Genomic DNA, 15508 nt, shown 5'->3' with positions numbered 1-15508 from the left:
CTTACCCTCTGTTCCACTGAGCAGATCACCTCAAAGCCTGTGCTCTGTGCTCTGTAGGTGGCCCCTCCAAAACAAAGGGACCAGAGTCGTCGTGAAGGCAGGAACTTCTAGATCCAAACCCGACTCGTGTCTCTGATGAGTTCACCTCAAAGATGCAACTCTGAGTGTCCCAATTCTGATTTTGCAAGTCTTTTGTGGCACAGATATGAGAATGTTAGTGAATAGGGAAACACAAAGACTCAGATATTTTAGTCTCTGATGAATATAAGCCCAAAATATGACACGCACTGTGTCTGATTCATGGCTGAGTAATCTCTTTAGAAAGATACCTGCATATTAATCCAGGAAGATTTTTGGAGGAGGGTATTGACCAATCATATTCAAACAACCTAGGGCTAAATTTTAGAAAACAGCTGTTTTTTAGGGCTGGAATGCAGTCCCAGAACTCATGAGCTTTGCTCAGTGCATTAAAACGTCTGTTTCACCACAGAAAACTGAAAGAGATGTACCCCTCCCAATAGACGACTGTGAAAAATGGCAAAATAACCCCAAAAAGGCAAAGATGGGGCAAGATGGCAATAAGAAGTCGCAAGAAGGCATAAAAAGTGGCATAAACAGGCAAAATATGGGTGGATAACAAGTAAAAATTGGAAAAATTAGTTTAAAAATGGCAAAAGGCAGCTAAAATAGGCAAAAAGCTGCAGAAATGGGTCAAAGCGGGCATGAATTGGCAAAAAAAAAAAAAAAAACTGGCAAGGTAGGGGTAAGGTAGAAAATTGGGCAAAAAGGGGCATATACTGGCAAAAAAACATATAAAGTGGCAAAAATGGGGTAAAAAGGGACCAAAAGTGGCTTAAATGGCATGATGAAAAATGGCAAAAAGTGGGAAAATGAGTAAAGAATTGCAAAAGGGGGCTGAAATAGCCAAAACTTACAAAAGGATGTTGCAGAAATGAGCAAAAACTTGCAAAAAAAAAAAAAAAAAAAAAAAAAATGCAAATGTAGAAAAAAGTGGTGGAAAAAAAGGGGAAAAAAAACTGATGAAAAGGTCCAACACAATAGGTAAACAATAGCAATAAGTGTAAAAATGGGGAAAATTGGTAAAAAAAAAAAATGTCAAAGGCAACTAAACTAGGTTAAAAAGTTGCAATGATATGTTGCAGGACGGGGCAAAGGAGGGAAAAAAGTGGCCAAAAAAATTGTCAAAGATGGGGTAAGTGGACAAAAAGAAGTGGCACAGGTGGGCAAAAAAATGGGTAAATGATTCAAAAGGCAGCTAAAATTGGCAAAAAGTTGCAAAAGGATGTTGCAGAAATAGGCAAAAAACTGCAAATGTAGGAGAAAGTGGTGAAAAAAAAGGGGAAAAAATTGGTGAAAAGGTGCAACAGAATACGTAAAAAATATGAAAAAGTGTAATAATGGGCAAAATTGGTAAAAAAAAAAAAATGGCCAAAAGGAATCTAAAATAGGCAAATGGGGGCATAAAACAATGCAAAAATGGGTGAAAACTGGCATTAATGGGTAAAATATGGGTCAAAAATGGGTGAACCATAGCAAAAAATGTAAAAAATGGGTAAAAGAAATGGCAAAAGGCAGCTAAAATAGGTAAAAAGTTGCAAAAATTGGCAAAAGGGAGCATGAGGTGGCAAAAAATTGGTGAAATGGTGAAATTTAATATAGTTGGAAAATAGCAAAAGTGTAATAAAATGCAAAAATGGGTGAAAATGGCCAAAAAGGTAAAAAAAAAAAAAAAGAAAGAAAGAAAGAAAAAGCTAAATTGGAAAAAAATGGGTAAAAGAATGCAAAAAAATTGCAAATATAGGAAAAAGGGTTGAAGAAAAAGAGCTAAAAAAAAAAACCTGGCGAAAAAGTGCAAAAACTGATGAAAAGTGGCAACGCAGAACTTTGCAATAATTGAAAAAGGTGATGAAAGGGTTAGAATTGGATTGGATAAATGATTCAGAACAGCTAACTTTCAGGGATGCACATTCCCTCTGTGAAGCACGGTGGTGGTAGCATCATGCTGTGGGGATGCTTCTCAGCTGCTGGCCTAAGAAGGCTGTAAAGATGGAGAGTAAAAGGAATGTAATAAAATGGAGGACAATCTTTTTCAGTCTGCAAGAGAACTACGACTTGAGAAGATTTTTTTCCAACGACCCGAGGCATACAGCAAAGGCCGCTGTTCTTGAAGAAGGTGACGCAGGTTCAAATCACCCCCCCGCTCCCCCCAGTTTCCAACTGTTCCATCCAAAGAAAGGCAAAAAGACAGTTGTATACCCATGAAAATGTAAATTTAAACCAAAAGTCCACTTGCTCTAAAAGAAAAGGAAAGTACAAGCATCTCATTTCCAACATTCAAGCTCACTGTGTTCCTTGAGTTCAGATTTTTGGCTAAAGCTCATTTTATTACACAGTTTCACAAATGCATCAAGCAGGATGAAACGAGGAAGTGATGACATTTCCTACCAAACAAGGTCAAGGTCAGCCTTCATGTCATGTCTTCAGAATTGCCTGAAAAAACAGAAGATATCTTCAAACACGGCACATGAGATTGAACCAGTGGTCAATCTCATGTGCCGTGACTACTTCCTGTATTTGGGTAAACATAGCACAACTGATGTGGATTCTGGTCCCCCAAATCCAACTCCCTTCATGCCTTTCTAGTTGCAAGTCTAACCCTCACAGAACCGTGTCTGTCTGAAAGCACTACTAAACTTTGAAAGGAAGGAAAGTATTTTTCTAATCCTTTACAATAGAGTTAAATGGACTCCAGCCTTCCTAAAGCATTACAAGTGTTGTAGACTTTACCAAACACTAAAGGAGAATGATCCCCTTATTTAACTGATGAGTGAAATTCAACATAGGTGCAGCTGACAATAGCTCTAATGACGACATAGGCAGCTCACACAGTGCTATAGTCAAAGATATTTTTACATGTGAGATGGAAACAGTTTAGTTCCACACGAGTCTTTGCACAATGGTAAGCCTCGGGATATACTGAGATATATTCAAGTCAATGTACAGATCTAGTGGAAGTTTTAAGCTTTAGATGTTTTATTTCACATCTGTAGCTGCTATTGAAGCAGAGAAATAAAGGTTTTAACACTTGATGAAAATTGTCAGAAAAGTCGTAGGTTTTTGGGGTTGAAAACAAAAGATTAGAAGTGCTGCAGGGTCTTTGTAGTTCATACACGGCGGTGCTCTTTGAAAACTTTGGGCCTGTTTGCTCAGGTCATGATGTGAAGAGGTGGCTGCATGAATTAAAAAGGACTTCAGCTCTAATTTTCAACTGTCCTTCAACAAAGCAATCCAAAACACGCTGTAGAGCAGGAGTCATCAAGGACATTTGCACAGGGGCCAGATTTAGTCTTGACTGAGACTCTGGGGATCTGACTTTTAAATTACCGAAAAATTAAATTAATATTCTGGTATTGATATTATCTGATGAACATTTTACTGTAATAGTATTTTCTTTCAAATCTCAGAGAATGGGCCCTCCCTAATTGTGATTTAGCACCACTATGAACTCATTTTTGACAATTTTTAACCCATTTTCACTACTTCATTCAGCCATTTCTGCCACATTTTTACCACTTTTAATCAATTTTTGCCCATTTTGCTACTTCCCTGCCAATTGCTGCCCCTGTGTTCCACTCTTAAACCCCATTTTCCTGACTTTGCCAGGCTATTTCTGCTATATTTTTGACACTTTAACTCATTTTTGATACTTATTGCCTCTTTAACCCAATTTTTTGCCATTCTTTAACCCTATTTTTACATTTCTTGTATGTTTTATCCCCTTTGTGCCACTCTTTTATCCATTTTTGCCACTTTCTAACCCATTTTTGGGACTTTTCCCCCCTTTTTCTAAAATTTTGCCACATTTTAACCACTTTTCACCACTTTTCCTGCCCGTTTGTGCCACTTATTATTCATTTTTCTGCTCTCTTACCCCTTTTCACTATTTTATCTAGCCATTTTTGCAACATTTCAACCAGTCTTAAGCCATTTTTGGTATTTTTTGCCACTCTTAAACCTACTTTTGCCACTTTTTTCCCATTTTGCCATTCTTTAACCTTTTCTTTACCAAGTTTCCTGTATGTTTTATCTCTTTTGTGCCACTCTTTTATCCATTTTTTCCCACTTTTAATCCTTTTTAAATCCACTTTTGAGACTTTCTGCCCCTTTTTCCCCCTTCTTACCAATTTTTGCCACATTTTAACCACTTTTCCCCATTTTATCTAGCCATTTTTGCAACATTTCCACCACTACCTACCATTTCTGGTAGTTTTTGCCATCTTTAAACCAATTTTTGCCTATTCTCGCCCATTTTGCCATTCTTTAACCCCTTTATACCAAGTTTCCTGCATGTTTTATCCCCTTTTTGCTTCTCTTTTATCCATTTTTGCCACTTTTTAACCCTTTTTTGAGACTTTTTGCCCCTTTTTTCCTCTTTTACCAATTTTTGCCACATTCTAACTGCTTTTCCCCACTTTATCTGGCCATTTTCAAAACATTTCCACCAGTCTTAACCCATTTTTGGTACTTATAAACCAATTTTTGCCTCTGTTTGCCCATTTTGCCAGTCTTTAACCCCTTTACACCATGTTTCCTGTATGTTTTACCCCCTTTGTGCCACTGTTTTATCCATTTTTGCCATTTTAACCCTTTTTTAACCCTTTTTTGAGACTTTTTGTCCTCCTTGCCACATTTAACCACTTTTTACCACTTTTCCTGCCAATTGTTGTACCTTTGTGCCACTTACCATCCATCTTTGCCACTCCATAACCCTTTTAACCACTTTATTTGGCCATTTCTGTAACATTACTGCCCGTCTTAACCCATTTTTTAAAATATATTTTCTAAATATTTGTTAATAATTCCTGACAAGTGAAATTCTGTAAAAACAGATCAAATGTAAAGTCTTTCTAAGACTATTTCAGGATTAGTTTTTTCCAACAGGTTCTTTTTGCCTTAAATATTGTACACAGCATGAGCTCTAGCTGTAGAATGACAGCTGTATTATAGGGTTCATGATCTTCTGTCACACTGGGGTGACGGCAGAAGTCCAAAGTGAATTTTTTCCCTCCAAACTGGGTCTAAAGTAAAGTCAGCGAGCAGTAAAAGTTGCTGCAGTTCCAAAAGGAGACAGGTCAAGGACCAAATCACTAATTGATGAAGCGGTTTGGTCGCCGCTCTGCAAACATTTGAGATCAGCTGTGTCTGCTGCCGTCACCGAGTCTGAATCTTTTATCTCCGTCCTGTGGCAGTCCGAACTCTTGGGATATCTCCCCTCCATGGCCTCCATTTCCACCCTCCTGACTCATTGTGCTGAAGTGCTCCAGCTCGACAAGAAGCATTAAAGTCCTCCCTCACTTCTCCGGCCTTTCAAATTCGTCATCAATCAGCGCTTTCATGTGGGTGATGGAGCCATGCCACGCATCCACTGAGCAGGCAGTGTTGGGCATTTAGCTCAGGCTGGAGTCTAATTTGTTTTGCCTGCGGTGGGGAAAGTAGCTATGAAGGTAACGTTATTTGTCAGTGGGGACGGTGCTGTAATGAAAAGCACTCAGATGAGCAGAGGTGTGCAGAGGTCAATGTGATGGAGGCGTCATGTCTCAGAAAAGTCTCCCAGTGACCGAACATCTCTCTGTACACCACTGTGTAAATAGACTGTGTGGGTGTAGCAGCTGGAAAGCTTTGCTGACCAAACAACAAACCCCCAAACATATAAGCTTTTAATTGAAGCAAAGCAGATTTGGGAGCTCCTTATGGGCTTTTACATTTTAATCCTTGGCTGGTGCAAATATTTAGGATTAAAAGGTAAGATATGTTTTAAAATAACCTTATTTGATACGTTTTTATTGACTTTTTATTAACTGGACAAATCTCTCCTTACAAATATTCATGTCGATAAGCACTCATAATACCAGTTATTCCACTTTCCTTTTGGCCACTATGTTTTTTGCCCATTAGCCCAGTTTTGCTACTTCTCTGGGCTAATTTAAGATTTTGCTGCTATTTGGCTTTTCTTTTTTTTTTTTTTTTTTTACTTTTTGTCACTTTTAACCAATTTTTGCTGCTTTCAGCCAATTTTTCCACTTTTCTTTAACTGTTTGGCTATATTTTAACAAGTGTTTCCACTAATTGTCACTTTTTTGCCAAATGTGGCCCATTTAAGCTACTTCTCAGTGCCATTTTCAACCAAATTTTTTTTTGGTTAAGTCAACAATGCGGATAAGCACATTGAACTAAACTATTTGGGAATTACTGTCAGATTTCAGCTAAACTATGATGTGCACAAATGTCAGGATGCCAGAGAATAAAGTAGAGTGTACTTTAAAAACCATAAGAAGAAGTTAATTTATTTATCATGAAAAGAGGCAAAAACGGTAAAATGGCAAAAGAAAGGCAGGAAAAAATGGTGAGAAGTGGTTACAGCAGAAAATGCAGCATAAGGGCTAGGAGAGACACAAAAACAGGAGAGAAAATGGTGGAAAGCATTAAAAAAGTGTCAAAAATGGAAAGAATTCAATAAAAAAACAGTAAAAATTGTGAAAAAAAGGTGTGGAAAATAATGAAAAGTGGCTAAAAAGTGGTAAAAATGGATTAGAAGTGGCAAAATTGGTAAAAATGTATTAAATTGGGGTTAAATGAGACAAAAATGGAATAACAGCAGCAAAAATGGGCCAACAAAGGCAAAATACAAAAGAATGGATGGGAAAATGGTAAAAAAAATAAATAAATAAAACTGGCAAAAGAAAATGTTCAAAGTGACCAAAAAATGGAAAAAATGGGCTAGGAAAAGCATTAACTATAGAGAATGCTTGGGAAGATGGTGAAAAAAAATTTAAAGTTGCAAAACTGTGTTTAAAGTGACAAAACGTGAAAGGTTTAAAAGAGACAAAAAATGAAATAACAGCAAAAAAGGGCTAAGAAAGGCAAAAGGTAGAAAAAAATGGGTGGGGAAAATGCTGAAAAGTAGTTTCAACATGGCGAATATGAGTGAAAAGTGACAAAAACATGGCAGAAATGGTTAAAAAAAAATACCCATAAATGGCCTCAGAAAGGTAAAAACTTCTGGAAAAAAAGGTTAAAAAGTGGCAAAAGTTTGCTAAAAGTTACAAAAAATGGCAAAATGGGTTACATTTGTAAAAATGGTAACAAAAATTGAGTAAAAACTGTAAAAATGGCTAATAAAGTTGGGAAAAATAATTTTAAAAAAGGGTTAAAAAGTGGCAAAAATAGGCAAACGATTGGTCAAATGTGTTAAATCGGGGTTAAAAGAGACAACAATGGAATAACAGTGGCAAAAATGGGCTAAGAAAGGAGAAAAGTATAAAAGAAATGGTGGGATTTAAAAAGTGGCAAAAATGGGCAGCAACAGTGATGAAAAGGGGTCTTGGAGTCTTATGAATAAGTAAGCTTAACATCAAAACCCAGTTATAGTTTGACACACGTTCAGCCCCAAAATAAAGTAACTGTTAGCCAGCATGCGAGTGCTAATGCCACTAATCCAACACACGCACTGATATCATCAATAAATCACAGCTGAGGAGGGTCCATTCTCTGTGTTTATCAGGGGCCCATTTTCTGAGTCTGTCAGGGGTCCATTCTGTGGGTCTGTCAGGGGCCCATTCTCTGGGTCTGTCAGGGGCCCATTTTCTGAGTTTGTCAGGGCTTATTCTCTGGGTCTTTCAGGGGCCCATTCTCTGGGTCTGTCAGGGCCCATTCTCTGGGTCTGTCAGGGCCCATTCTCTGGGTCTGTCAGGGCCCATTCTCTGGGTCTGTCAGGGGCCCATTCTCTGGGTCTGTCAGGGCCCCTTCTCTGGGTCTGTCAGGGGCCCATTCTCTGTGTTTATCAGGGGCCCATTCTCTGTGTCTGTCAGGGGCCCATTCTCTGGGTCTTTCAGGGGCCCATTATCTGGGTCTTTCAGGGGCCCAGCCATCTCTGTGGGTGGGCCTGCCACACAGCAGTTATAGGATTAGTTGGTATATTTCTTGTGCTAAAAAGTGTCAAATACAGAGCCAGAATGGTGCATTAGAGCTAACTAAGCTAAAGTGAGTCACTAAAACATGTCTATAAAATCCTGGATTCTGTTGTATAGATAAAACCTCCAACATGTCACCATCTGTCCTCCTCTACCTGCAGATAACAAGGACTACGACGCCTACCTGTCCTACACCAAAGTGGATCCGGACCAGTGGAGCCAGGAGACCCGAGAGGAAGAGCGCTTTGCCCTGGAGATCCTCCCCGACGTGCTCGAGAAGCATTATGGGTATAAACTCTTCATTCCAGACAGGGACTTGATCCCCACAGGAAGTAAGCTCTCTCTCTCTCACGGCGATGTCAAAGTTGTGTCGAATGTTGCTGTCGCTGCTTGGTGTTGCTCGTGTTGCTCGTGCTGTCAGTGCCCTGGTGGTTTGCCTTGTTTGTGGTCTTCTGTTCTGCATTTGTGTTGTGGCGACCTGTGAGAGCATCTTTGTTTTCGTCTGAGCATTATGAAATGAGCTTTTTTTTTTTTTTTTTCCCTAACCACTGGCTGAGCTGGAGTGGACCGTTTACTAAACAGTGGCATTTAGGTGTTTGCTTTCATTCTTTCCTTAGTTAAACAGCGCTTGTGCCAACATATTTCACCTATCTTGCCCTGCTCGTTAGCAAGATATCAAACAGAGGAGAAGGTTACGGCGATTGCATGCCAACATGAGAAAAAACATCTGAAAACAGTGGTGATTCTGCAGCATTTCAGTTTTAATTAGAAGGAGTGATTCACAACCAAAGCAGTGTTTCTATAAAGCCTATAAAGTTCTGAAGAACAGATCAGCCTTTTCTTCAAAAGTACCACCAGAGGTGACCTGTGAGGCTGTGTTTTTCCTCTTTTAAGCCATGATATATTATCGTGGATGTAAGAATGCTTCTTTTACAAACTTGCCGTTGAACAAAATGTTCAGCAACTTCTTTAAGTTGAGCCCCTGCAGCGGCAAAGCCCCTAAAAATACTCCTTCAGTAGAAAAGGTCTGGACTTATTAATTGGTTCTTTATGTACTGAGGTATTTAGAGTGTATAATCTCCGCTATGGAAAGCCTGTGGGAGGTATAATATCCAACATTACATATGCAGCATAATTGGCGAAAGAGCCAGTCCTATTATTACAGCCCATGTTCGTGATGGAGCTCCATACAAAGTGCACCCCTGCATGCTGCTGTGTAATGATGTCAGCTGTTCAATTAAAAAGCTCTTTATGCATGGATATTAAAGCATGTTTTTCCACACTATATTTCTAATGGAGCATCTCTCACCATGCCCAGTGCTTATCTTTGACTAACCCATCGCACAGATGAGTTTTGATAATATCATTATGTTATTAGCCTCCATTTGAATACTTGCATCTGCCTGTCTTCCTGCACACCGCCATTACTAATTACGCTCCTCGTCAGTGGCATTGTGCCAAGGTTAGAAACTGAATCCCGTGCTGTGATTATGTACTGGGGGGGGCTGTTGTAATATGGGAAAAATGGCATAAAAATGCAAGGATTGAGAGGAATCTAAAGTGCAGCTGCCACTTCTCCAGCTTGGTGGCAGAGCTGGCCGGCTTATTGTGTCTATGTATAAACGCTCCGTTCCCATTGGGAATGTATTAGCATCTCAACAGTCGATATAATGAAGCATAATCCACAGCTCCAGATAAACACAGTTTGGCCATTTGGGGTTTCAGTGTGTCAACAGTCCGTCTCTGGAGCTGCTCACAGATTATTACTCAGTCTGCTGGATTATTCTTAACTCGTTACTCATTAATCTGGTGAAAAAAAAAAATCTCAAGATGCTTTAGCAGAAGTCTTGGCTGAACTCCAACCATAAAAGATCACTTTTCCTCTGCTTTTTTATGCTACATGTCCCATATTAAACTGGAATAAACTGGTGGGTGCGATTACCGTTGGACAATCGCCGGTGAATCCTCAGGGAAGAAGCACAGTTTATGCCAGAGCCGAGTCCCCACGTTGACACAAATGTTGATTTTCTCTGCAAAAATCTTTTTTTGTTCATTCTTTGAATGTAAATATCTATGTTTAGGTTTCACCAATGATCATTTCCAGGATGACACAAGACTACTTAGAGGTACTTTTTTCCTCAGATGTTTTTTTAAACCTCGTGTAAACACACTTGTGCAGACCTTCTCATCAAATCACTTACCAGTGAACAAGAGTGACAATTCATGAGACATACTGATGACTTTATAAGAGGTGAATGCAGTCATCTCTTTTGCTTTGACCCTATTTCACACATTATTAAATTCTTAAAATCCCTGTGAAGAGGACTCCAAAATTTTTGTCTTAATACTGAGATCTGTATGTGACTGGGTTTTGGAGTTAGACTGTTTCCTGGCTTGGTTTAACGCTCCGAGGATGGCGTATACAACAAGAAGAGACACATCATTTAAGTTAACCCTTAAGAGATCCTAGGTACATTTGGGCTGTGTTGAATGAATATATCTCAGATTTGCCAGAGCGTTTTACTTTTTAAATTACCCTCTGGGGGCAGTGGGACCCAATTGGGTCATTTTGTATTCAGGAAAAATAAAATGGAAAAACAATCTTTATAGTTATGATTAGGACAGAAGCCAATAAAAAGATTTGAGCTTTGGATGCGGAAAAAATAATAATTCATATGATTTTTTTAGCACTTTTTCTGCAGGGACCGTTTTTGTTCCAAGGGTCCTCAGTGTGAGTTTTATTTTTATTTAAACTGTATTGCTCACAAAATAAGAATGCAGAATAATAGGCGATATAAATATTGACACATACAAGGCTCTAAAAATGTCACCCCAAATATTCCACTCTACAATTCATCATTTAGATTTTGCAGTTTTCTTGTTAAAATGGGGGTAGCTTTTATGAAAAAAAACAACATAAATATGTGAAATATATCTAGAAAATGAATAAAAACAGCATAGTTCTGATTAGACTGAAGCTGATAAAAGATTTAAGCTTTGGAAGAGGCAAAAAATGATAATTTATGTGATTTTTTAGCACTTTTTCTGCAGGGAGCCATTTTGGTATCAAGGGTCCTCAGTGTGAGTTTTTCTGTGAACTGTGATATTTTCTGTCCTAAGAGAGAAATGTGTTATATAGGATATTAAATGACCTCTTAAGGGTTAGATTACTTTTGAACTACACACCACAGACACGCACTTGTTTCTTCCTCTTAAAGCTCTCCGCTGTGCCATTCTAATGCCGCTATCCACGCCTTCGTAGCTCTTACAGAAAGTTTCCTAGCAAGCCTGGAACTCGGGGGACTTTCCAGGGTTGACTGTGAAGCATAAGGTGGCAGCATCATGCTGTGGGGGTGCTTCTCAGCAGACAGCCCTGGAGGGTGAATGCAGCAAATAATGTAAAAGAGCATCAGTGCCCCAAAAAAAGCAATTTTAGGGACATTTCTCACCTAATCCAAGTTTTTTGCCTTTACGGACTGTCTCTGAAGCAGTTTACCAAAGATAATAACTTTTTTTTTAACATTATTATACAAAAAAGATATGTTTTAAAAGCTACTGCTGAAATGTAAAATATTGGATTATCCTTTTGCCAAGTGTCTTTTATTATATTCCAAGCACAGATTCATGCTAAAGCTGTAGTGTTACACCTTGACTCATCATCTGTGTTGCTTGATTAGAATAAAAGTATTCGTACTGTTATCAGCCACAAAATATTCAAAAATTTGACCTTCATGAAATGACCTTGTATTTCATTTACTCGACATGTAACTGTGATGTTTAACATTTATTCACTTCACTACATTTTTATCTAATGTTTACTGTAAATGCTGCTTTGAAAACAAGACAAATACTGCAATGCACCTCAGGGTTAAGACGGCTATTAATAATCCACCTTTTTAAAGAGAGAGGGAGACTGCAATGTGAAATGTAGTCTTATTTGTTTTTATGTAGGCATTAATTAATCATTGCAAGAAGAATAATGTGAGTGGGAGGCTGCTTAGAATGGGAAATGAGCTCTAAATGCTGCTTTACATTTTCGATGTTTGTACACTTATGCTTTTCTATTATGACCTCAGGTTACTGTAAGATGATACAGAGCTGAATCTTTATGACCTGCTGTTAATTGTGCTTTTTAACAACACTTTCATCCATTTTCCTTTCCTCTTGTAGATCTCTCTTTCTTTAGGATTAATATTGCTCAAAATCCAATTAGTAACAAAAGTTAATACGCTGAGACACGCCGTTAGTTTTTTACCCATTAAACAACCTCCACTGCTCACTTCCTGTTTTGAAGTGAAGACTCCATAAGGAAGACCTCACTAACAGTTTTTAAAGGGGAGGTCGTGTGCAATTTACGCACTTTTCATTCTACATTGTTTGATCATTTCAGCTGGGTTCATGTATATGGCATGAATTAAAAAAATAGTGTATTTTTATTTTAGTCTAAAATTCACCATTTTCAAGTAAAAGTTGTACTTGAATTTTTAAGAGCCAAAAATGCACCTTTGAAACCCATTGGAACTGCAATATTTTATCTCACATCCATGAAAGCATAAAACATGCATTTTATTATGTCTGGGTGTCAATCTGGGCTTTTGTCTTGGAACTGATCATTTTTACTACTCTCCACCAGATGGCATCATTTTGACCGTATTTGGCATATGCAGAAAAAATGCTAAACATGCAAAAATAATAAAACATAAAAATCAATGTTTTTACCAATCATTGGAATATCCCAGGCTGTAATAATTAAACACAAAATAGTAAAAAAAAAAAAAGTAAAATGATGACATTTAAACTTCAGAATTTTGATTTGATATATTAATAATAATAATAATATATTTTTTTGAATATTTGAAAATTAATTAATTAATTACAATATTCATTATTGTTTTTATTTATTATTGTTCATTTATTTATTTATTTTAATTTATTAGTGACCTTTTTTTATCTTTATTTCTTTTATTATTAGTGAACCTTTTTTTCCTAAAATGGCCCTGATACAGCATCATAATTATGGGTAGTTTATAGGTTGCATAGATCTTTAGTCAAGATCAAGTGTCTTTAGGCCTAACATGTTGGGATTTTGTCAATGAAAACAATTAAATCTGATCTTTAACTTTTCCAGGTGGGTAACTGGGGGGCTTAGCTTTACTTAGATATGAGTAGGAGGAGACTCTAAGAAAAAAACAGGTTGGGAACCACTGATCTAACCTATCAGGAAGGTGCAGCCTCTCAAAGAATAGGTTGATCAAGTGATGTGATGCTTTTATTTTGTAGGTTGAAGGATGTGACTTGTCCACTGAGCTGTCTAAGTTTTTTTTTAAAGTGAAAGTGATGGACTTATTTTACATCACTGTGGCTGCAGGGAGACGATCCAGTGGCTTAACTAAAGTTTGTTAAAAGGGGGAAATAATGCACTAATTATGGAGCTTAATTATTGCTCATAACCCTATTTTTCAGTAAATACCTTAAAAAGCAGTTGTTGTTAAATAAGTTCCTCAATTCAAACAAGCAGAGAGCAGTCGGACCTGAGCAGCATGCCTCGAGTCAGCTTTGATATGTCTAGTGGGGCCACACCTTAGCCAAAGTCAGGAGCTGGGGTGGATTTAGGGTGGAATACGCAGAGTCATCAGCAGAGAATAAGCATAATCCTTCACAACTGAGCAGCCAAGGTACAGCAACAGAACAGCAGCTTCCTGTAGCAGTTCCTTATATTGCAGTAAAGTAACATGCAGCGTTTCCACTCTGTCTCATGGTGGTTCTGTATCAGCTAATGTAATTTTTCAGCTGTGAAATTTTGCGTATTGTCCTTTAAAGCTTGCAGGGATTTTCTTCCTTGAGTTACTTGATTTTGGAATCAATTATTACACATGCAACACTTTGATTGTAAACCTTGTGTGCTCTGAGAGGAGGGATTTAATCTATAAAGCTATAAAGTGTTAGCAGACAACACCCCAAGAGGGCAGATTTACTCTCACTTTAATCAATTCAAAACATAAAATGAAACTACAGCTCATTAGCTAATTATATGGTATCCATTTATCCTCTCCTGATTGTTTTATTCATGCTTAAATAAAAGAAAATCTTGTTTTTGCTTGACCTAAACTGAGCGGTCGACGATTCTACTGGGGGAGCTGTAGCTCCTGGGATGCATTGTGACGAATTACCATGCAGCAAAGCGATTGACTTGTCAGAGAGCTTCAAGTCCAAGTTTCCTCTAATCAGGCCTCTCTCGTAGCCGAGCATGATGCGACGGAGAGGAGTTTAATCTGCGAGATAAGGAGAGCAGGATGGAGATGTGGCATTTGTTTGCTTAAAGACCTGCAGGATATTCAGTCTAGTACGCTCAGGACCGCGCTGACAGAGGGAGGAAGAAAAATAGGTCCACCTTTTCTCTTCACAGACGCACACTAGAGGGTCATAAGCTTTGATTGGGAAGTGAGGCCCAGTTAATCCCGTCTCGCTGCTGCTGAAGAGCCACTCTGTCTTTGTCTCAGCTAAGAAAGGCTAAAAGGAGGCATTAGCTGCTCCTACACCCACAGTTACACATTCTGCCTTCATCCTGCAGACACCAGGACTGGCCTGGGGAAAGACTTCATCACATTTATTATAATCCAGCCAGCTGAGCTGCTCATTAGAGACATCTACACAATATTTCATTCTACATCATCATTTAAGGTGCACATTTGACACACATTGATATCTGTATGCCCAAAAATTACTGGACAATTCCAGTTAAATGGGAGAGTGGCAAAGAGAAAGCTACTGTTAAAGAAAACTCAGACTCAGTCTGGACTAGAATAAACCAGAAAGCAGGTGGGAGACTGATGAGACCAGAATAGAGCTTTTTGGCCATCAGACAAGATGCCAAACACACCATCCCCACTATGAAGCACAGTGGTGGCAGCATCATGCCGTGGGAATGCTTCTTGGCAGCCGACCAAGGCTTTTATCCTAGTTAAGCTGTCGTAGTTGCAACTTCTATATTCCAGAAATACAAAATAAGCTGCTTTCTCATCTCTGTACATCTCAAAACAATCATCATGCTTTGAGACAGACCTAAATAAAATGGTTAAGCTCATAAATTCACAGGGAAAATGCTCACTAATGTAAAAACACCATCTATTATTTACTTTCAGATAATTTAGGTCTCCACTGCATCTGTTTGAATCACCTCCTGCTGGCCATTAGAAAGAATAGAGCTCAAAGGCAAAGTCATGCACTTTATGTTTGAAACTAAGACCAGTTCCAATACCAGTCCAAATCCCAAAAAAAGTAGGCCAAGCCACTATCCCACTTTATTTTTCTCTGCTCCAGACGCAGACGACAAACATTTCTCTCACTGATTTGAGACTTCTTGGCCGTAGGAACCATTTATATGAAGCCCCAGAGTCTTGCTAACTCTGAATTTACAGTCTGCTGAGCTGGTGCTGCTCCTGAAGGCAACCACACTTAAATTTACAAGAAAGAGAAGAAGCCAGAGTCAAAACTGAATCTTTAACAGCCACACTTTT

General features: G+C 38.4%; 1 protein-coding gene across 5 annotated transcripts in view; it reads left to right on the top strand.

Annotated features, from left to right (window-relative positions):
- Positions 1–15508, top strand: part of LOC121506478 (interleukin-1 receptor accessory protein-like 1) — a 555282-nt gene that overhangs the window by 535456 nt on the left and 4318 nt on the right. For 4 of the 5 annotated variants that reach the window (XM_041782309.1, XM_041782308.1, XM_041782310.1 and 1 more), the window contains 2 exons: positions 8153–8323; positions 10073–10117. In XM_041782309.1, the coding sequence (XP_041638243.1) occupies positions 8153–8323; positions 10073–10117 (216 nt within the window). The remainder of the gene's footprint in view (positions 1–8152; positions 8324–10072; positions 10118–15508) is intronic. The other variant, XM_041782312.1, reaches the window with a different exon arrangement.

This window comes from Cheilinus undulatus, linkage group 24 (assembly GCF_018320785.1).
Source record: "Cheilinus undulatus linkage group 24, ASM1832078v1, whole genome shotgun sequence".
Taxonomy (NCBI): Eukaryota; Metazoa; Chordata; class Actinopteri; order Labriformes; family Labridae; genus Cheilinus; species Cheilinus undulatus.
Note: the sequence above shows the minus strand (reverse complement) of the source record. Positions and strands in the feature narration are given on the sequence as shown.